This window comes from Doryrhamphus excisus, chromosome 8 (genome assembly GCF_030265055.1).
Source record: "Doryrhamphus excisus isolate RoL2022-K1 chromosome 8, RoL_Dexc_1.0, whole genome shotgun sequence".
NCBI lineage: Eukaryota > Metazoa > Chordata > Actinopteri > Syngnathiformes > Syngnathidae > Doryrhamphus > Doryrhamphus excisus.
In genome coordinates, this window is record NC_080473.1 from 3,473,898 (window position 1) to 3,498,361 (window position 24,464).

The 24,464-nt window shown below is 41.9% G+C and overlaps 1 protein-coding gene across 5 annotated transcripts in view; it reads left to right on the forward strand.

The window, feature by feature from the left end:
- The window catches only part of LOC131134963 (cell adhesion molecule DSCAML1), a 112,699-nt gene that overhangs the window by 16,669 nt on the left and 71,566 nt on the right, over positions 1 to 24,464 (forward strand). For all 5 annotated transcript variants that reach the window (XM_058080709.1, XM_058080708.1, XM_058080712.1 and 2 more), the window contains one exon: positions 8,068 to 8,214. In XM_058080709.1, the coding sequence (XP_057936692.1) occupies positions 8,068 to 8,214 (147 nt within the window). The remainder of the gene's footprint in view (positions 1 to 8,067; positions 8,215 to 24,464) is intronic.

Here is a 24,464-nt window from a genome sequence, read left to right on the forward strand (position 1 = left end):
AAAGTCCCCTAACCACGCACACACACCCACACCCGCACACACACACACACACATAGCCATTTTTGTCAAGCTGGCTCTTGGTGTGTAGCTGCCAGCTCTTTGTCGGGGTGTTTGGCAAGAATGCTTTGAGAGAGTCAGCTGCAGACATGGAACGTTGTGAGCAGAATCATGTGGAAAAAAAAAAGAGCCAAAATAATTTGGACTGTGTTGATGGATCCTGCCTGGAGAGACACTCAGCACTTCTCTATGCGTACAAACAAAACTCCCCAAAAGCTCTCCCTCACCACACACACACACAAACACACACACGAACACACACACAGAAGGGGGGACCGTCTCTTCAGCGTGACCTTCTTGGCAGCCTCCATGTTAAAATGACCTTCCTGCCCAAATAATTGCAACGATTAATCAATTAAATGCTGAGGCAAGTGTATCTCCACAGTGCCACAAGCAGGACTCACATGCATGCATGAGTGTGTACCTCATTACCTCCAAAATAAAAATACATACATTATTTATCAACACATGACCTGCAGTTGCCATGGGTGATTTGATTGGATATGGCACAAAAATTATGAATATGAAGTAATCGGCATCATAATATCACAGTGTATGTACTACTGACAACCTCCTATGGCCCTTGTATTGGGAATATTTGCTAACTTGAGTCCAAATGGACACCAGATGCCTCATTCGAAGGCAGTGGAATCATACTATAGGTAATGGAAATGGTTTTATTTCATTTGAACATGCATCAGATTACAATTGAGTGCATCCCATAATCAGTTCACAGTTCCACATGTCCAAAAGGAGTAGGAAGAAGCAAAGCTTATTAAATCCTACCCCTCCATCTGGTACTTTTACAATCAGTAACTGTTACATTTGTTCACTTCCTGCTTTCCTAATTAATTTTAATTTTAATTTTAATTTTAATTTTAATTTTAATTTTAATTTTAATTTTAATTTTAATTTTAATTTTAATTTTAATTTTAATTTTAATAATTTTTTTTTCATTTTTTTGTCATGTACCGAGGTACAAGGTGATATGACCATACAATGACACAATGTATGCCATAGTAACTGTCAATATAGTGATATATGTAGCACATCATGACTGGTTCAAGACTCTTCATCCTTGTAGGTCATAATAATTGTAATTAACATTAAGCTTCTAAGTATTGTAATTTTAGGCTCATAGAAAGAAAGATTTCTGGTTTATTGTAACAGAGAGATGGCAATAATAAAGGTTATAAATAAATATGTAACCAACACCACCCAGGATTGTGCATGTCTCAGGAGGCATTTTGTTCCACTTCTAGATTCTCTCCAAATCTAGACGCTTTTGAGGCTGTCACTTGGCAGCTTTAGATTTCAGCTTTTCAATGCTAATAAGGCCCGAGACCCGGCTATAGGCCACTCCAGGATGTGCCTCTTCTTGAGTCACTCCATTGTTGCCTCGGCCTTATGTTTGGGGTCATGTGACCCATTCATGACCCATATCATTGTTCTGACTGAGGGGATAGTAAACATTCTGTCAATGAGCCAGGGTTTCATGTTCACCATCTTACACACACTTAATAAAATGAAATGAGGACACCTGTTCAGCGGACATTGCCCATTTCCCTTTTGTCCCCACCTAAACACACAAACCCCGGGCAGTATCTGGCCAAGATAGCAGGTGTTAAGATCCTTTTTTTTCCCTCTCCGTCTGTCCTCCTCTCCTCTTCTTTGGCTGACATTTATTTACTAATACAGTAGAACCTCACTTAGCCTCATTAATCCATTCCAGAAGGTCAGACTGAAGCGGAAACCTACTCTAACTGAATCAAGTTCTCCCAACACAAATCCAGTTGACCAAAAATGCTAACACAAAACACATTTTTCAAAATAGTTTATTACATTTTCACATGTACAAAACAATTCAAAATACATCTAAATGACACATGAAAGGGATAAATGAAAATTTAACTTCACTTTTATCTTGATTGAAGACGTGATTGTTGACGAAGGCACCATTGAATTTGTTTGAATTCAGTCGTGTTTCTAAGCTTCTTAATCAAAATGCTGGCACTTGCAACTTTCGTTGGCCCCACTGCGGGTTATTTTGCATGATTGTCCAGTTTGCATAACTGGTCTCCATGTAATACTCGGGCGAGTTTTCAAAAACTCAGACCCAGCGTTTCTGTGTAAACGGGTGATCTAACGTTTTTAATAAGGCTCTCAATTGAGTAAAATTTGAAATCAGATGAATCATTATTTGCAATTGAATTAATCATGATTAATCAGCATGTCACACATATGCCCATTTAGATTCTCATTTAGATATGCCCATTTTATTGAAAGAAAGATAAGTGACATGGCAGGATTATGTTTTATTTTATATTTGTATGTATTAACATTTAGATATGCCCATTTTATTGAAAGAAAGATAAGTGACAGGGCAGGGTTATGTTTTATTTCATATTTTATATTATTTTATATTTGTATGGATTAACAGCACCAAATTAACAAAACATTTAAACAAAGTTAAGTGATGACACACATGAACATCTCTTTACCCAACACTGGTTTCTTTAAGGCTGCACGGTGGTGGATTGGTTAGCCCACAGCTAGGAGACCCGGGTTCGACTTGGGCATCTCTGTATGAAATTTGCATGTTCTCCCCGTTTTTGCCTGGAGTTGGAGATATATGCAGTATATGATGTAGGAATTGTTCTAACTGGTGTTGATGGGTTCAGGTCACAATAAAGTTATAAAAGAGCATCAGACGCATGGTGGACGAGTGGTTAGCATGTTGGCCACATAGTCAGGAGATCGGGAAGATCTTCGCTTGGCCATGTCTGTGTGGAGTTTGCATGTTCTCCCCGTGCATGCGTGGGTTTTCTCCGGGTACTCCGGTTTCCTCCAACATTCCAAAAACATGCTAGGTTAATCGGCGACTCCAAATTGTCCATAGGTATGAATGTGAGTGTGAATGGTTGTTTGTCTATATGTGCCCTGTGATTGACTGGCCACCAGTCCAGGGTGGACCCCGCCACTCGCCCGAAGTCAGCTGGGATAGGCTCCAGCATACCCCTGCGAATCTAATGAGGATAAGCGGGATAGATGGAAGATCATCAGACTCACTAGGACTCTGTGGGGAGCCACACTGTGCCGCCGTCTGTGGCCATGGCAGAGAAACGTGGCTTGCCGTTGTGCGCATGTGTTAATTACGCTAAAAGATTTAGCATAATTAATTAAATAAATCCTTACCTTCGTAAGGATGTGTTATTTTTGACAGCTCTCGTTTTTAAACACAAGATTATTGACTTATGGGTGTTGGTTATAACACATACGGGCGCTTTAAAAATATATATTGCCAGTCTGTCCGTGGCGCCATGTAAGTGTGCGCTGATTAAAGTTAAAGATAACGTACACATCATTGTACAGCCAATATTTCACTATATTGATGCTCTACCAAGTCATTTGTTAAGAAGCAGATTTAAGGGGGAGTAACTCTGGCAACTTGTAAATATCGGTTAAAGTTCATGTCGTTGTTGTGGCACAGCCGTAGCGTTATGATGCCATCTACACTATGGAGTTACAACAAGCTACACAGACAGTCCCATTATAATGTGAGGGCAAACAAGGAGCACCAAATCTACAGGTATCCTTGGCGGTCCAATTTTCCTCCACAAATATTGAATGTACGGGAACCACTGCACTAAGTTGTGTGGGGCCTGAAGATGATACACAATGACAGCGACTTTGCGTTCCCTGTTCCATGCGTTCAGTAACAAAACCCATGAATTTCTCCCGCATTTCATTATATTTTTCCCCTTTCTCGTCTCTGTGTTTGTGCTGCTTTCTTTATGAATAAGTAAAGGCAGTATTTGGTTTCCTCTGCGTTAATTATTGAAGCGACAGTGATACAGGACTTGCCTCCCAGTGCGCCCCCTGCACCAGAGCTGTGTTTTAGCTGGTTCCTAGGCAACCGGGCTGCGTATAGTCAGGCATCAGTAACATCCTAATGATTCTGCGGTGCGTGCAATGAGGGGGAGTGCAATTTACACATAAATCAGTCAGGCTGCCATTTGCATCTTTGCATTCGTTGATGAAGAACATCATGCGTGTGTTTGACAGCTCTGTGACATCCAGACAAAAAGGCAGAATAGTGTTTTTATATTTTAACATTTTTGCAGCATTCCCCCAGTTTTGGGATGCTTCGCATTACATGGGGTGACCTTGACTGGATTTGGATCTGGCGTGGTGGCCGGCGCCACTGCACCAAATGTTTACAAGCTGCCAAGCTGATTTGAAACACTCCATGAGAGGCTCAGTGGGGATTGGGAATTCTTCCTGCTATATCGACAAGAGGCAGCAGGGTCAATCAGAGAGTAAATAAATGATTGAAAGAATTAGTCGTGCCCCGGCAGCCGAGGCTACTCAGTCGATCCGCACTATTGATCTGCAGGTAGACGGTATCAGTGGATGCTTTAGATGAAGAGCTGGGCTCAAGACTTGATTGCCATTATATGTCCTTTAGCGTTCACTTGTTTACAAATGAGATTTCTCCTCACATTAGTGGCCCGGCGACAAAAGGGGAAAGGGAAATAACACACGAGTGAACATTTCCTAAAACACACACCTTACACTTCAGCAAACAGGATACTTTCTCAAGGAGCAGCACCGTAGGAATGACTTGGATATACTTTAGAGCAGTGGTTCTCAACTGCTTTGGCTGCAGAGACCACCATCACCCCTCAGTGAGCAGCTAGCCGCAATCCATATGGTGGACATTTTTTCAAATCAAACTTTTCAAATCCTCTGTATCTACTCAAATCTACTGTATTTAAATACCTGTTTGCAGCATGGGCTGCAGTGGTGAGACGCTGTCCTCATCTTTTGTAGCGTGCTCTTCTCCAGCAGGTATCTGCAGATGTGCGTAGGGTGGACAGCTGCCCATGTCATCACTCAGTGTCTTTCACTTTGCCAATCGAAAAAAAATACATCAACATTTGCTAAAATATGCATTTAAAAAAAAATAAAGCTAAAAACACACTCAGCATGATGTAGGGACACTGAAGAACTGCCTTGACACTTTAAGTACTTAATGTTATCTTACATGTTATCTTGCATGCTAACATGCTAATTAGCATTTTAGCTAATTTACTAATGTCTACATTCACATACACACATAGCATGGTGTTGGAACACTACAGAGCGGCACGTTTGGTACCTAGTGCTATCTTCCCAAGTGCTAACATACTAAGTGTTAGCATTTTTGCTATTTTATTGATGTCAAAGTGCCAAAATATACACGACTTGACATAGGGACACTATAGAACTGCGTTGGCACTTAATGCTACTTAATGTTATTTACTTCGTACTAGCATGCTAAGTTAATTAACATGGTAGCATTTACTCATTTCTAAATGCAGTACACACATGGCATGATGTAGGGACACTGAAGAACTGCCTTGACACTTTCAGTATTTAATGTCATCTTATTAGGTGATAGCATGCTAACATGCTAATTAGCTTTTTAGCTAATTTACTTATGTCTAAATTCACATACACACATAGTATGGTGTTGGAACACTACAGAGCTTCACGTTTGGTACCTAGTGCTATCTTCCTAAGTGCTAACATACTAAGTGTTAGCATTTTTGCTATTTTATTGATGTCAAAGTGCAAAAATATACACGACTTGACGTAGGGACACTATACAACTGCCTTGGCACTTTCGCTACTTAGTGTTATCTTACTACGTACAAGCATGCTAATTTAATTAACACAGTAGCATTTAGTCACTTCTAAATGCAGTACACACATGGCATGATGTAGGGATACTGTAGAACTGCCTTGGCACGTTTGGTACCTAGTGCTATTTGCAAGGTGCGAGCAAGCTAACTGTTAACATTTTAACATGCTACATTGCTATTTTATTTGTGCCAAACTGCACATGACATGACATAGGGTCCCAATAGATCTGCCTTGGCACTCGCTACTTAGCATGCTAACATGTCAAAATGCTACACTTTACATGTAGGTGTACTATAAAAAGGCTGATAATATGCTAGCCAAAGCTGGGCCAATGATTCACAACAGCTACAGGTGGCATGCCCAACAAAATTGTTCTAGATTGTTAATCAACATGTTTTCAAAACGAAATTCAAAGCAAGAAATGGCAAGGGATTGATATTTTGGACACAATGTAGACAGGCTCTCTGTGAGGTGACTCACTTGTGTTGCCAGCTATTTAAGCAATAATGGCTGCGTTTTGACTTATTTTCTGAGGATATCACATCCACTAAATGATCTCTAAACACTGTACAATGAGTAGTCTAAAGTATACCCAGGTTTAATTTCCATAGTAATGCAGCAAGATAGTAGAAAAGATGTGCCTGTGTTACAGATCCGTCCAGCGTTGTTGTGGAAGAGATGATAGCCCAAAAGGTCCAGATACTTTGAAGTGAAAGACTCTCTAACATTTGGCAAGGACGTTGCCTTTGGTTCCACTGGGTTCCAGTGACAGTGGTTGCTGGCATAAAGCATTATTAATGACCAAGGAAACTGGCCTTCAGGCTAGGCGTTAATTATATCACTGGAGAGCTGGGGGAGAGTGTGCACACACCGGAGGGCGGGGCTTCTCTCCCTGTGTTGTGTGTGTATGTGATTTGCATTGTTAAGCCATTACTGTCCTCATTTTGGAGGGAGGCCTAGCTGGTTGAATAGCTGTGATAGATTAGGATGCCAGGAACACTCGCCAGCATCAGCCATTGAATTTCTGTAATTGTGTTTTCCTCATCTTACGTATTACTCATCTTACTTTGTCTCACTTAAAAGTTGCAAGGGGACAGAATATCATTGGCCCGTGTCATTCACCTGTTTCTCCTCTTCAACAAACTAATCCATTAATTCAATTTACTCGACTTCATTTCCGGACATGTACTGCAATTTCTATTGCATTTCTAACAACTGGAAATGTGACAGAGTTAACCGCGGAGATGATTGGGTTAGCTACGGGCTACTGTTTTCATCATTAAGCTGGGTCTTAATCACCGCCACCCTGGCACCAACTCACCGCCTCGTGCTCGCCGTGCCATGTGCAGGCCCGCATGTTTCCGATGCCTGGCGCCTGCATGTGACAGTTGCGGCAGCCGCGAGCCACCCCGCGCCCCTCGCCGTCTCAAAGCATCTGCGCCATTGTTCTTTAAAAAAAGCTAAAGGCCACTCACTGTGCATCGCCTTCAATGTGGCTCCCAGTCAGGCCGCCTTACGTTCACAGTGACGTAGAGTTGGAGGACTACAGACGTGAGAGCGCCACAATACCAGCTTGTTTGTTTACCAGACCTGCCCGTTTGTTTTTTTCCTTACAAGGCAGCAGTAAACGTCAGGAATCGTTAGTTGTCGCTAAACTAAATCGTTTACATTTACATTTACATTTACTACGGATGTCCGTTAATTAGTGTTACAGACAATTATCGGCCCAATATCAGCAGAAAAATGCGATATTGGTATTTGATCATGAATACTGATATAAAAAAAGGCTGTCTTCATTCCTCCACAAGAGATATGTGATGTTACACATATCGGTATCAGTATCGGAAGTTTCCAGTTGTACAATGCCAGCATATTGGTTTTCAGCAAAAAAGCCAATGTCGAAACATCCATCATATTCATTCATTCATTTTCTACTGCTTATCCTCACCAGGGTTGCCAGGGTGCACACCTTTGGTTCGATATCCTACTCCATCTCTGTGAATTTGAGAAGATTTAACATTCAACATTCATATAGTTACTTTTCTTGAATCTAAGGCTCGAGTGAACTTTTAATAAGTTACCTTTTTTGTTTATTTTGAAATGCCAATGTCTTCAACTCAGGTAAACTTACAAATGTCCTTTTTTCTGCATTAAATACAGAATGACATGACAGTTATTCACATAGGAAAGCCTGATTTTGTCAGAATGCCAACTTAAATCTTTGTCCCCATAACTGTGTATTGCTCATTGCCCCTCTGTGAGACTAATAAAAGTGGATCTTATCTAATGGCCACTTTGTGCTCTTTCCGTATTCCGCACTAGTGTTCAGGGAGCCATATACAGTCCGTGTGGCTGACCAGCGCTCCATGCGGGGTAATGTCGCTGTCTTCAAGTGCCTCATCCCCTCTGCTGTCCAGGAGTACGTCAGCGTGGTGTCCTGGGAGAAAGACACGGTGTCCATTGTCCCAGGTAAGGAGCTGTGCAGAATGAGTGTCTATGTATGCTGGGAGTCAAAAAGCCGGGGACGGGGTTTTGTGTCAGCAATTGCAAAATGGGATTTGATTTGACATCAGACACTGTCATGGAAGTGAGGTGTTCACACTCCTTGCTTTGCTGTAATGAATTTATCTCCTGTCACCGGTCTATCCTGTTTGTCAGTAAGGGAAGATGAAGGTAGGTGAGGTTAAAAAAAAAAAGAAAATGTCCCTTCCCTGCCACGTTGATGATGATCATAGTGATCGGTATCAGTATCGGCTGATTTCTCTCATGGATAATTGGGACAACAGCACCTCTGCTGGTTGCAGCCACGTAGTGCACTCCTCTGTTACTTGAGTTAATTTCACACCATCGATTACTATGGCCAGCCCCAGAAGACACGTACTTCTCACACTCAGTTCATGCTGATGTGCACTGTATGTGAGAGTGTGTGTGCAGCACAGTTAACATTTGCTCCATGGAGCAATGGCAAATTGTTGGATGTCAGATGAGACTGTTTAGGTCAGACGATACGCTGCACTCCCACTGCCCTTTATCTGTGTCTCTGATACCGAGCATCCCTTTCATCTCTCAAATGTGCGTGTGTGTGTGTGTGTGTTTGTATTGGGGTTGGTCCTGTCTTTCACTCCAAGCACTTATTGATCCTGCACAGCTGTACCGTGTGTGTGCATGTGTGTGTGGCCTGAGGGGGGTTTCCAGTCTGGATCGATAAGGCTTGCTGTTGGATTCCCCTCTCACTTGTCATGGATCCCTCAGTGTTAGAGTGGTGAGACCGGGCCGGTCTGATTGAATGATAGTGTGTGTGTGTGTTTGTGTCGTAGCCGCTGTATTGAGGCTGTGTGTGGTAAGGTCTCACTGGGAGTGTGTTATTGATCCACTGTTGGACATATTCACTGAAACATTAACATACGAACAAGCGAGAGCAAACACACACACACACACACATCAGTTCAGATCAGTGTAAGTGTAATAAATTACTGAATGTGGTAAAAATCATATCATGGACTGTATGGAAGCAGAACAGGAAGTAGCAGAGATGAGGATGCTGAGGTTCTCATTGGGAGTGACCAGGATGGATAGGATCAGGAACAAATCCATCAGAGAGACATTACATGTTAGAGACCTTGGAGATAAAGTCAGAGAGGCCAGACGGAGATCGTTTGGACATGTCCAGAGGAGAGAGAGTGAATATATTGGTAGAAGAATGCTGCGTTTAGAGATGCCAGGTAGGGGAAAGACCAAAGAGGAGGTTTATGGATGTAGTGAAGGAGGGCATGAGGGTAGTTGGTGTGAGAGAGACAGATGCAGAAGACAGGGTTGGATGGAAGTGATTGATTTGCTGTGGCGAACCATGAAGGGAGAAGCTGAAAGAGAAAGAAAAAGAAGAACTGAATGACTGTATGGATCTGGCAACCTAAAAGTTTTGTATGGTTGTGATTTTTTTTTTTAATTTTGCGGCTTCTTTCTTTCACGGTTTTCAAATAATACATTAATGAATATATAATGTTGTTTTGTGGTAAAATGTGGCCTGTTATTAGTCAAAAATATGCATATTTAAGAAAAATGTTGTCTAAATTAAGCATTTTTAAGCATACAAATGGCAAAATGCACTAAAGTATAAATATAAGGCACTCAGAAGACACATTCAAAGATGTTGTGATGATAGGTAGTATTCCACACTGGTGTCAGTAATGTTACTGTAATCGCCGGTGAGACACACAAGCACCAGATTTGATAGCTGCAACAACAGGTTTTTATTGCAGGTTTGAATTATCTCACATCAGAAACAATAATACCTAACACGGGCTACTATTGCGGCCGTAAGTCTGAAACCTTCTCCTCTGCCTCCCATTCAGCTCCCCTAGCACCAGAATACATTTACACACAAGTCTTATTATGTTTTAAATGGCTTATCATTTCTACTATATTGTGTAATATGAATGTAAAGGGGTTATGTTTAGAGGGCTCTAATAATGTGAAAAAACATATTTCGAAGGTTGTAAGAATATTTTCTGTGCTCTAACTACAAAAGTAAGGAATCGTTCTTCACAGAAATTTCCTTATGACGGTCAGGTCTGGAACCAATTAACCCTTTAAATGAGGAGTTACTGTATTTTTGTTGTAGTTCATTGAGACATTTTATGGCTGAAAATGCTTCCTTTAGATATAAAATGAAAAACAATAGGCCAGGGGTGGGCAAACTACGGCTCGGGGGCCACATGCGGCCTACCACGCGTTTCAATTTGGCCTGCCAGTTTTTCAACTTTTAACATAGAAACTGGCAACATGACTTGCAAGTCAGATGTCTTATTTAGTAAAAAAAAAAACCCAAAAAACTAAATTGTAAAATTAAATTACATAGTTTGATGTGGTCTGATATTTAAAGTGCTCCTGAAAAAAACACTTTTACAGATAAAATTAGACAAATAATTCAAGCAAAATTATAAGCATAAAATAGTGTGTGTGTGTTTGTGTGTGTTAAATATATGTTCTGGACCCCGGACAATTTTGTTAACTCAATGCGGCCCACGAGTCAAAATATTTGCACACCCCTGCAATAGGCCATACTCAACCACAAAACAGCCATGATTTATTATTTAGTATACTTTAAAAAAAAAAAAGGCAGTGAGACCGCAAAATTTGAAACGTCGACTATACTGATTTCCTACTTTTCCGCTTATTCCTAATTCTTCATTATAGTCGGACATTGTCCATATGCTCCAAGGACACATATTATGCAATTTATTTGCATATTGTACACAGCGTACAATATTATTAACACGCCTACGACCAATACTGAAATTTGTGAATAAAATGCATCCACTTTGTTCTGATGTCCTGAGGAGATGTACTGATGTGTGACAGTTTGTGCATCCAACAACACTACTACAGCTCTGCTTCCAGATGGGCTTTAACGTCCTTCCTGTTAATAGTTAATACTCGGTTGTGTCATGTCACACTTGATGGTTGGGCAGGCACTGCAGAGACCCGCAAATGTGTATACAAGCAATTAAAATGTAATATGTTCCCTTTAATATATGGCTGTTCTCATGCAAAGTGTTATGAGCGCCCATCTTTGTTCCCCTTGTACTGGATGATGGCCTTTGTCAGCACTTTTTTTGAACACATACAACCTATGGCCCTTCCTATTGTCACATACTGTATCATCCATCCATCCATCACGGATAGCTTTCAACTTTTCGATCAGGCTCAAGATGCTCCACCGGTTCCCTGTCCATTAAGGGGGGGGCTGTGCATGCCGCAAGGTGCAGGCTTGACAGGACGACACGCGTCACACAAACGGTCGTGTTGGTCAATAAAGCTGACTTTGAACGGGCTTTGATGAAGAGGCAGGCGGTTGTTTGCTGACAGCTGCCCTCGCTGCGAGACGACCCCGCCTGGGTGTCATGTCACTATTTGACAGCCAAATCTGTTTGCGTTTGGGAGTTCACGGAGAAGTGTGTGTGTGTGTGTGAGAGAGAGAGAGCATGGGGGGTAGACACACAGATAGATGGGCGGGCAGACGCCTTTGAGGGCTTGTCGTTAATCACTTTTTGGTTCTCAAATTGATGGTGTGCTGGTTAGAAAATGATCATTTGTGTGCTCGTCAGCTGGGGAGTGTTGAAGGATGCGCCTGAAGGAACTTTGCTTGGTGTTCGTTATTAGTAACCATCCTCAACTTTAAAACGGTGTGAGTTTCATCTGCTCACCATGGTAACGAGTGCAGACCGGCAGGCAGAATGAGGAAGGTGTGAGGATGCATCGCTGCCTGATTTATATTAGTGCGTCACCGCTGCTCACACACGCACACACACAAACACATAAAGACATATTTGTGATAAATATACAATACAGTTATCTTACGGCAAAACAATGTGCCTAACAAAGTAGTTTGTTTGCCCTCGTTTGATTCCTTGGAATTGAGTGGCCGAACAAAGCATTTAATTTCACACATGAAAAAGAATTGATGAATCCTTTTAGGGTTGGACCACTATAGACAGATGTTGGCCAGGGAGTAACTTTTTGATGAGCCGTTCAATGACTACGTTACTCTGAGTGTTGGGCAAATTTTTAGTACTTTTAGTCCTGCTTCAAAGTTATGTGACGTCTTTGATTTCCACGCTGTGCCAACACATGATGTTCTATAATATGATCTACCATAGCCATTTGTTTAGAAGTCCTTCACATGCTTATCACCTGATTCAAGTAGCCCTGGGTGTCTGGGCATGTGTGTCTGCTCTTCTTCATACATTCTCAGTCCATCACAGGAGGAGATCACCCCTTCCTTCTCCATATCTGGTTTCTCATATTAACTTACATTGTAGCATGAATAATCCAGAATCCATCTGTCCAGGTTGTATTGATTTGCAAAGCTGGATTTCAGTACACTATGGGACCACTGAGACTAAAATAATACTACAGTATTGGAACTTCTATTGTCACATTGATGGGCATGCATGGGTGTTTTGGGTTAGAATATTCAAACCTTTCTGCTTTAAATTTGTAACTATGTTCACAAAGTCGTAAGAGGGCGACAATGAGAGGTGGGTACCGAGTGATTGTTATGTAGATTGATTTTTGTTAAGTTATGGACTCCACTACATCAGCATTGATTAGCTGATGTAGTGAAGAGAGACTTGTGGGTGAGAACAGTGCAGCAACTGTGCGTGTTTTTGCATTCATTGATTGGGCTTGTTTAATCCCTCTCGTCACACACACACACACACACACAGCCTCTCACATTGTGGTGGGGTATAGCGTCACCGCAGCTGCTGCCTCTTCTGTCCTGGTCTCCATTTTGTGGCCACTCTGCTGTATGCGCTCACTTATACACTCCATCCAACTTCAAGCCCCAGGACCCCCTTGGAGGGGCACTTATTAGAAGATAAAGTGACAAAGCATCATCTTTAGCTTCCACTCCGTCAGACGCGGAAGTTGACAACAGATAGACGCAAGGTTGGCGGGGGTTTAAAAATGGCAAAATCGGCAGAAAAGAAAAGACAAAGTGGTGCAAAAGCATGCTACATGCTAAATTATGCAGGTGGCAAAATGGGCATAGAATGGATGATGGACTGACTGCTGTTTCAGGACAAGCCCATGATAAAGGTGTGTGCGTTTTGTGTAGTTTTTCTTACAGTCCCCAGTCCTCCCATGGGAGAAGAGGGCGGCTAGGGGCTTGAAAGCGACTGTCATTAAAGATGCATCCGACAAGAGCTTAATGCCCCCGCATCACACCGCACCCTCCTTTGGGCCATCTCCATTTATCAGTGCTACAGTGTTTGATCAGTAAGCATCTCTGTGTTTGTCTTGGATGGGAGTAGTTTGTACCTTGTCCTCGGTCGCGGGGACGAGGGCAGCCGGGTTGCTGTGGATGGAAAATGGGCGCTGTTTACTTATTGATGTGTGATTATGGGATGTGGTCTGTGTGTGTGTGTGTGAACCTGGCAATGATGCGTGTTAGGCGGGTTATTTATTCAGCACTCGTGTTTGGATGTTTTACAGAGAGAACAGGTGCAGAGCGACTCTCTGTTTGAGCATGTAGGTGTGTGTGTGTGTGTGTGTGTGTGTGTGTGTCCAGCCACTGATCGGGCTTCAGTGTGCATTTGTGTTAAAAGGATATTTTATAGTTCCCAAAATCAACATCAGGTAGATATAGACTGACACAGATAGGTACAGGAAGATAGATACACTGTAAATGTACACAAACACTCCCAATTCACTCAGTAATATGCAACCAAGGTGACTGTGGAGTAAATCATTGTAATTCCTTGAAAGACTGTTCTACTACTAATACTACTACTATTGAGCTCCTTTACTTACATTATTATTATTTATTTAAATTATTTGGGCAATTTACTGTTCACGCTGCACTTTACATTATGTTGTTCATATTTGGTGTCTATTCTATCTATTTATTCTCCGCATTATTATTATTATTATTATTATTTATTATTACTTATCTTCTTTTGTGTCTGTTATTATATGGGAGCCAGGCAACGACATTTCGTTGGCAATTTCACTACTGTGTTTTTGTGCAATGACAATAAAGGGAGTCTGTCTGTCTGTCTGAGCTACTGCAACTAGCGATTATTTTCTTTGTCGATTAATTGACTTATGGGTTAGGACCGACTTGAGCAATTTACGAGGTGATATGACATGTCCCAAACGTGGGACATTAAAAAGGTGGAAGAAAGTTTGACTCTCTGATGTGAAACAATGTAACCTTGATGGAACCTGATGGCTTCCAACTATACTGGCATGACAAGGACATCCCATCTGACACCTGAGATCTTTCCATACACCACAGTGGCGGGAGCCATCATGATCTGGGGTGCTTTTTCCTTTCATGTTCTTCTTACAGAGGAATAACCTCACTCCTTTGGAGCATCCTGTGTTCCCCTGATCAATATCCAATTGAAATCCAACATTCGATCAGGAGTGTATTCATATTAGATATACTGTATAGCTATAAGCTGATCTACTGTAGGTGGATACAGGAAGATAGATGGATCGATGGATGGATTTTTGGATAGATGGACGGATGGATGGATAGATAGAACATGAATGTTCAGTGTGCAGATTAAAATGGCGGGAGTGATGGAGCGAGATAGGGAGAGGAAGTGTGAGTGGGGGGGGCTGTGCACGAGGAGAATTTCAATGGCACTCCAATCATGCAGGCAGTCTCGTTAGCCCAGGGAACATTTGCATAGTGCTTCGGCGAATTCATTTGGCCTTACTCGGAGAAGATGGCTCCCTTTCCTCTCCACTAGTTAGTTATTCATTAGCTGCGCACAAGCTGAGGTGTGTTTGTGCGCGCGTGCGTGCGTGTGTGTGTGTTTATGTGTGTGCACGCAGAGGTCGGGGAATGTCTAGGAGCCTTCCTGTTTGTTTTGACCTTATGCCGCAGCCCTTGTCGTTTGTGCAAACGATCATCACTGGTTGTGTGTGTGCATCAGCATGTGCGCTAATGATAGCACGCGCTAGCCCAATCACTAGCGCACAGCTGACGTCGTGCATTACTCATCAACCACCCAGACGTCCTCCGACGCCCTCTTCCTCTGCCTCACTTTGTGCACCTTGGCTGCCCCCCCCACCCCCCCCATCCCTCTCTTAAGCCTTAGGAACTAATTAGAGGGGAAAAATACATGATGGGAGGGATTCACACAATCAGCTGCATATTCAAATCCATCACTAATAGGGATCATGACTTGCTTAAAAAAAAAAAAAAGATATAAAACAGAGGGAGGTTGGAGGTTGCAGGTTGCTGGGTGAGAGTGTGTAGTAGGGTCTGGGGGAGGAGGTCTTGTCCGTGAGGTAGCAGACATCAGCCAGTAAGTGAAGATGACATACATAATGTAGAATAGAGGAGATGTGTTATTCTAATTATCCCGCTGACTTTGCCCAGATATCTGATGTTGCTTGGCAGTGCACAGCAAATATGGCGGAGAAGTGTGTGTGTGTATGTGTGTGTGTTTCAGGCGGACGTTTACTGGAGTCTTGACGCTGTTTGCCATATTAGCTTGGATTTGTCACACCCATGTGACCTTTCCAACGCTGCTATACTGGTTAGTGTTAACACATGCGGACATTATCCGGACATCTACTCGTGGGGCAGTCAATTCACAAGATGAGACGATACACAGGATAGGTTGCATGACAATGGGACAAGATGACATTTTATTGTTAAGTTTAAGAAAATCAGATTGAAAATTTTCACTGGACAAATAAATGTTTTAAATGAACCAATCCGCAAAATAATATATGTGTGTTTTTAAATTGAATTGACACTAAATATTATTGTTAACAAGCCACTAATGTTTTGATGATATATTATAATAATGATAACATATAATAACCTAATACTGTAATATTTTCTTTAAAGCCCTATTGTGCTTTTTCCACTTTTCTGACCTATGAATGTAGTTAGGATGTTGTATTCTGGTGTTAAACGATGCCAAAGGTTCAGATAGTGAGGTTTGCGCATTCGGAAGTGAGCCCTGAAAGAAGTTTGGGATGGCTCAAAACACTCAGCTTCAAAAGGCATGGTAAAACTGCCCCTTTGTGATGTCACAGAGGGCCATTTGTGTAGTGATTATAAAACTTTGATATCTGTATTGCATGTATGCTGGCATTTTTTTCAGAAGCATTTTCACCTCATCCCATAGGGGGCGCCACACAGGTCAATTATATGTGTTTTCTTCAGCAAGAGCCAAAGAAAATGATGCCTTTGTGTGCCTTATAGCCATGCATATATTTGTGTGTATTTTTGCAAGGTGGACTGGGGGCGGGGAAATATGAGAGATATCCTGTTCCAACACATCCCCTCTGGAGCGGACTTAATGACCTGTGACCTGAAGATGTGCATGCGAGTGAGGGAGGGAGGTGGGATGGGGGTGGGGGCCGGTAGTAGATGAAGAGATGCAGACGTGAAGTAGTGGATTTTTTAAAAATGCAGCAAATACGACGCAATGTTTCTGCTAATGTGCCTTGCATGGCTCGTCTTTTTCTCCGTTCAGAACCACCTAACCTGACCTATGCTGTTGTGTGTGTGTGTGTGTGTGTGTGTGTGTGTGAGAGAGAGAGAGAGAGAGAGAGAGAGAGGGGCCTCTCTGTCCTCCCCTGTGAGCAATGGCATCTTTATGCTTTATTAACAGCTAATCAATGGGCTCTCTGGGATATATTGGTTGCCCTGAGATTCCCAGAAGACATGTGCAGGTCTTTCAGGACTACACACACGCCACACGCACACACACACACGCAGGCATGCATGGCTGTAAACCGCAAGCAGTCCAGACCAAAAAAAATTAAGACTCTCACTGCTGTTGTGTCCTTAGGCAAGACACTTCACTCACAATGTCCCCAGGGTTGTCGACTTATACCGTATTTTCTGGACTATAAGTCGCTGCGGAGTATAAGTTGCACAAGGCCAAAAATGCACAATTAGGTAGAAAAAAACATACATAAGTCGCACTGGAGTATAAGTCGCATTTTTTGCGGGTAATTTATTTTACAAACTACTTGACCAAAACAGACATTACATCCTCTTGGAAGGCAAGTTCTAACAATAAAAGAATAGAGAACAGGCTGAATAGATGTAAGATATGCTAACACAATAGTTATTTAGCTACACAAAAAAAAACATGAACAGAAAAGGTGTCCATTGTTTATGTAACATGAACAGTTTTTTCATTTATAAGTCACTCTGGAGTATAAGTCGCAGGAACAGCCAACCTATGAAAAAAGTGCTACTGAAAGTCCGGAAAATACAGTAAACGCTTCACTGATCAAAATGGTGACCTACGACCCGGATCTAGTCCCCAGGTGCTGCCCGATGGCTGCCCAGTGCTTTTTAAAGGAGGGTTCAATGCAGTGACAAATCTGGCTGTACATGTGACAAACATAGCTGTGATTTTGTTGTCTTTGTAACAGTGAGCTCAAGCGAGCCGAGACCTATTTCTCAAGCCGTCCCGGTCCACTTGTTTGGTGGATGCCAAGGTTCAAAACCATACCAGCAGCACAAACGTTTTAACTGAAGCAAACATGACAAGTGTGAACGCACCTTTACTCCTCTTCAATGTTTACTCGTCTCTAGTTTTCTATGATTGTTTTTACCCCCCACTATTTTGACTGTAACTTCGATTCTCCAGACCCCCCCACCACACACACACATACACACACACACACACACACACACACCACCTCCTCTCTTGCTTTCACTCTCTGTACATTGGCTCTTACTATTTGGAAAAATGCTTTGTTCGTGTGCATAGCCGTTGTCTTACAATGCCCAGGGCAAAGCAAATTTTCTATTCCTCTCCTCTCCCCGCCCGCTCCGTCTCGCTGGAGACCTTGTTTGAAAATAACGATTTCAGCTTCAAACATTTCTTAGGATGTCTCTCTTTTTTTTTTCTTCTGAAGCTATGCAGTACTCCTTTTTATTGCTGAATTTTTCAGCTACATTTAACGTGTTTCAAAGTTAACTTTTTCATTTAGTTGTCTTTAATTCTAACTTAAATTTTATCTTATTGTATTCTTACTTTAACTCCTATTCGCTTTCTTGTCCCATAGGAAGTAAACAAAATGCAAATGACAAAATGTAAGCAAACAAATTACTTTGTTTCCCCTAATTTTTTATGTTATTATTTTCTCTGTGTGGAGTTCTCCCCATGATTTTTCACATTCCCAAAACATGCATGTTAGGTCCGTATGTATGAATGTTAGTGTGAATGGTTGTTTGTCTATATGTGCCAAGCGATTGGCTGGCGACCAGTCCAGGGGGTACCCCGCCTCCTGCCCGAAGACAGCTGGGATAGGCTCTGGTATACCCATGACCCTCGTGAGGATAATTGGCATGGAAAATAGATGGATGGATGTTGTGCATTTTTTGGTTGGCTTGGTGGCGACTGGGCTTTACTGTACTTTTTTAAACACAAAAATGAATACATTGACACAACATGGGCACATGTTGGTGGCCCCTAAAAATGCTCAAGTGCTGAATTTCAAGGAGATATGCAAAATGACGAGTGCCTAACGAGAATCACATTTTTGGTTTATGCTCCAAAATGTGTTGTCAGATTTGCCTCCTTAACATAGTTCAGTCAATGTTTGAGTAATTACAAAATTAGTCATTTGAAGCATTAGTCAATGAAACCATATTCACGGATGACTCCATTCAGGGTGACCACATGAACTGAAACACGCACAAAAACAGTCAAGTGTCGATTTGTGTATGATTCAATTTTCATTAGGGAAAATCATCATTTAGCCACAATCTTGCTTCAGTTTTCAAGCGGGCTGTCCTTCAGAGATAATTCTTTTAAAAAAAATACACAAATTAATGACACTTTATGTGTTGAAAAAGTGCTATTTATTTTGTCTTTAAAATGAAGCTAGCTATTATAATAATTAGGGATATCAGCATAAAAATGCGATATTGGTTGATATCGGTATGTGATTTTGTTTTCCCTATCATGAAAACCAATATTTTATACAACTCATATGTGTTCATTCCATCACAGGAGATTTGGAATATTATACATATCAGTATCGGTATCAGCTGATATTGGTATCGGAAATTGGCATATCGGCATATTGATTCATTTTCTACCGCTTATCCTCACGAGGGTCGTGGGGTGTGCTGGAGCCTATCCCAGCTGTCTTCGGGCGAGAGGCGGGGTACACCCTGGACTGGTGGCCAGCCAATCACAGGGCACATATAGACAAACAACCATTCACACTCACATTCATACCTATGGACAATTTGGAGTCGCCAATTAACCTAGCATGTTTTTGGAATGTGGGAGGAAACCGGAGTCCCCAAAATGCCCACGCATGCACGGGGATGGGGGGGATGGGGGGATTGAACTCGGGTCTTCTAGTTGTGAGGTCTGTGCGCTAACCACTCGACCGCCATGCAGTCGACATCCCTAATAATAATAATAATAATAATAATAATAATAATAATAATAATAATAATAATAATAATAATAATAATAATAATAGTATCTAGTGGGACCTTGGTTAGCGTGCACTAACATAAAAAATATCTGCTAAAATTCTGTATACATTTTCTGGTTAGCGTACAATGTAACATGTATCTTGTCGTGTTATTAACTCATTCGCTACGAAAGATATATTTAGTTATTTTTTCAACCTGAAAGGCCAAATCCCCCCCCCCCTCCCATTTTTTTTTTTTTGCAAGAGTCATAAAGAGGTGATGATGCAAGTTGACAATAGAAGAGAACATGTTTGGTACAGTTTTAAGCCATATAAAACAGCCACAGTGTGGCAGAAATGCATTTCATAAGATCGGCCTCTTTTCCATGTATTAAAACGCTTTACATCAAGGAGGAAGTGGAAAAGCATGGAGGAGTGTAGCATGCAGAAGGTCACGCAATGAAGGGAAATTGTAACTTCCAAAATTGTAAATCACATGTGTGCGCATACACAGTTTGGTTCAAAGTGTAAAAATGTGAATAGTTCATGTTTTTATATTGTAAATACATGGTTATTATGATGTAAAATATCCTTTACTTACCTATGTTCTACTACTGATTGCAACAAACTGTTTCCCTCTGATGAAAGTCTAATCTTTCTTTTGCATATACCTATAGAAAACAATTTTCTATGTCCTCTGAAAGATCAGTCAAAATCCTGTAAAAAGGCCGGTGCTGGAGGGTGCAAAATAAAACAAAAACCTGGCATTTATTTCACCATTACGTACTTTACGTCCAACTGGCCTTTTTTACTGGGACTGTTTGTTTTCAGGGTCTCTGTGTGCGACGCAGAGCCAGGGAGAGAAGTGAACGGAAATGTTTTCTTCTTTCTTTCTTTCTTTTTTCATTTTTTTTATATACCCAAGCTTAGCTGACTAAAGCTCCCAGAAGACAAAGGAGTGGAGGTGTTGAGGAAGAAAAGGATGTAATTTGAATCTCATATACATTTCAGTTGAAAGTCATTGTAGCCTTGATGCGTTCTCTCTGGAGTTGAGCTCCTCGTGCGCGCACACACACGCACACACACGCACACACACGCACACACACACCGCCACTGACAAAGCTTTTGTGTACAAGCACAGGCTGACAGTTGAGTGCTTGCACTACAGATCATTCATCCTTGTTGACTACATCGCCACTGCCTAGTAGAAAAATACAATGTATGTCAGATGCAGCCTCTCCACTACATCAAACGTACTTGAGCAGCTACAGCCGCTTTGCTCACTTAAATACCTCCGAGCACAACATTACAAGCACTTCAACATAAAGCATAGCAAGAAAAAAATAATACTGTATAGGCTCTAACCTGAATTGCCCTGCCACTTTTCCCTCTTGCCTACCATTAACTCATTTGACACAACTGTGTGTCCTGTACCAATGGTTTCCAGTATTGTGATAAATAATACCAATATGTTGACCTTTCAACTTGTGCTCACTTTTTTTTTTTTAAACCCACAGCTCTACAATACAGCCGTAAAAATAAACAGCAGGTGCCTCCTCACACACATTTTTATTCAGTTGCGTCCCTCGTAAAACCGCCCCCCTTCTTGTGACAGCCACCCCGACTCCACATTTGCTATCTGTGAGTGTGTGCGTCCGCATAAACAGCGAGTGCTTCTTTTTTTTCTTCTGCAGGCTGACAAGTGATTGCCTTGTTTATTTCTGTTGTGGGGCGAGACAGACGGGTATTTATTCTGTCGCTCCGCCCCTCCCTTGCCCGCCTCCTTTTTATACACATACAAACACAGCTATTGCTGAGTCTCACATGCTATCATTCCATCCCGGTTTTACTTTGTCAATGTGGAAAGACTCCAATGTGTGTGTTCTAGGCCTGACCAAAAATAATAAAAAGATACTTGGTCTGCACTAGGCTGCACGGTGAGCAAGTGGTTAGCACACAGGCCACACAGCTAGGAGACCCCCGGCCATCTCTGTGTGGAGTTTGCATGTTCTCCCCGTGCATGTGTGGTTTTTCTCCGGGTACTCTGGTTTCCTCCCACATTCCAAAACATGCTAGGTTAATTGGCGACTCCAAATTGTCCATAGGTATGAATGTGAGTGTGAATGGTTGTTTGTCTATATGTGCCCTGTGATTGGCTGGCCACCAGTCTAGGGTGTACCCCGCCTCTCGCCCGAAGACAGCTGGGATAGGCTCCAGCACCCCTCATAAGCGGTAGAAAATGAATGAATGAATGATCTACACTAGTCTTTTTTAAAGAGTACCAACATTAGAGCTGCAACAATTAATCGACTTCAGTCTCTCAAATGTGAATATGTTATCATTTCCTCAGCCATCCATGAAAGCAGACCTATTTCTGATATTCACCTACATCAGCTTTGACTTTGGAAAAAAAAAAAAGATCGAATCCATGTTACGGACCAAATGTTTGTGTTTGGTTCATATTGACATGGTCCGTCTCGGGTAGGGGTCTGAAACCCGCAACTCTTCAGCCTTGGTGTTGTGGCTCCCTTCGCAGAGCTCAGTCGACTGTCAAGAACTTGACAGAATGACAACAAACATAACCAGCAGGCAAACTGATGAAATTTTTGTGATGTTTAAAGTAAAAGTTACGCTTGTTGAAAGCTGATATTTTGATTAAACTTACCTCTGTTCTACTCTAAAAATGTTCTACTCCAAAAATGTAGATGTAAATATTATTTTATAGTCTAATCTTTCTTTTGGTATATACCATTTCTATATAGCCTTAGCACACAATATTCTGTGTGCCTTGAAAAATCAGTCCAAAAAAAATCATCAAAAATGGCAATGGAGTTAAGTGGTTAACTTATTTTTACACTTGTATACCATGCTAACAGATGGCCTTCCTGTGTGACAAATGGAATTGTCATCTATTCAGCGTATGAATTTCCCTGTTTCATGGTGAATAAGATGAATATATTGTCTTGTGTAGAAGTCACTCACCTGGTATGCATGCAGTGCACACGCCCAACGAGGGAGTGTAATTGCGGCATCCGTTGATAGGCAGCGGGCGCGAGCGTGTGTTTGCTCTCCAGAAGTCGACGGTGCGTGGATGCGTTCCACTAATAGGAAGCGTGGCGCTGCATATACGCAATGTGTTGCTGAGCAGGAGGAACCATTCTGCCTTCGAACTCATCAGTGTATTTGTGTGTCTGTGTGTGTGTGTGTGTGTGTGTGTGTGTGCAGGGGAGGCTCTTTGAAGCTAATGTATGTGTGCATGAGTTTGCACATTTATGCATACACGTGCACGGTTGTTCATCTCTGCTTATTTATGCTCGGTCGCATGTGTGTGATGGTGCACACATCACATGTGAATGAGGGGAAGGAGGGATGGAAGTTGCTCGGGAAAGAATGATAGCGAGAGTGAGGACAGAGGCTCCAGAGAGACGCAGAAGGGGACCAAAAGACACATTCTGCCACCATAAGCATGTTTAAATTTTCAAAAGGCACTTAAGAGGGACAGCACAGAAATGCATATTTCTCAAAGAGGTTTGGAGAAGGCGCGTGGGCAAAACTGGCATTCTTTTTTTTTTTTGTGTCTGTGGAAGAGGCTAAGATGTGCTCAAAGGAGCTGGGGGAAGAGACGTAACGTGAGTGGAGATGCAGTCTCTCTTAATGGAGGTGTTTTTGCTTCACTAATTTTAGGGCCCATTTAACAGAATGTGCCTCCCCCCTTTCTCTCTCTGCTTTCTCGTCACCCTTCCACCGTCTCCTCACCCCCTCTCTTCTTTGCATCTATCGTTAATTTAATAACGGCTTGCCTGATTTGCTTTTAGCATTAATATTCCAATACCAAGTGATGTAAATAATGAATGCCAGCCACCTTCTATTCTCTTGTCTCCCTCTCCTCAATTGAGCCCCCCCCCCCAACAATCTGTCGTCTCAGTGGTGGTACAGAGCACTCCCTGAGGATGGACAGGCAAATGTGGGATAAGAGGGCAGAGAATGAAAAGGAAAGGGGGTGATGTGCTCCTCAGCATAAGCGCCATGAGATTTTCCCTGTAGTCTTAGTGTCTAATAGTGACACTTTATTAGGTACACCTGAACAATACGTCTCTCCTTGAAAACATACCTTTTGTGTTCAACACCATTGGACCGTTCCGCCACTTAAACGAGAACTGCCCTTTTTTTTTTTTAAATTTTGCCCATCACCCACAATCCGTCGGCGGGGTACACCCAATCACAGGGCACATATAGACACCCGTTCACACTCACATTCATACCTATGGACAATTTGGAGTCGCCAGTTAACCTAGCATGTTTTTGGAATGTGGGAGGAAACCGGAGTACCCGGAGAAAACCCACACACGCACCGGGGGGGCATGCAAACTCCACACAGAGATTTCATGATAACATGTAATACTGTAATAATTTTGCTGTATTTTTGTCCCTTTTCCTCCCTGAGCGCATTGATTTCACATAACAACATCAAAACGAATGCCTACACCTCGTTTAGTAGCTAGCCGATGTGGTGTGGTGAATTGCCAATGTGCCATTAATGCAGTTTGATTGGCGTAACAATGTTAATAATAATAATAATAACAATGCCGCTCTAGTTTGGTTAATGTACATTATATGTAAATGGAGCATTTTTTTTTTCATAAGGCTTTATAGGCGGAATAAATTTTTTAATGAATAATTTGTCAGATGTAATGTTGTTTTTGTATGGTAAAAAGCCGGTGCCTGCATGGTTTATACTGCAGGCCTCTTGCAAACTAGTAATGAGCAGAGCTAATTAATTTAGACTC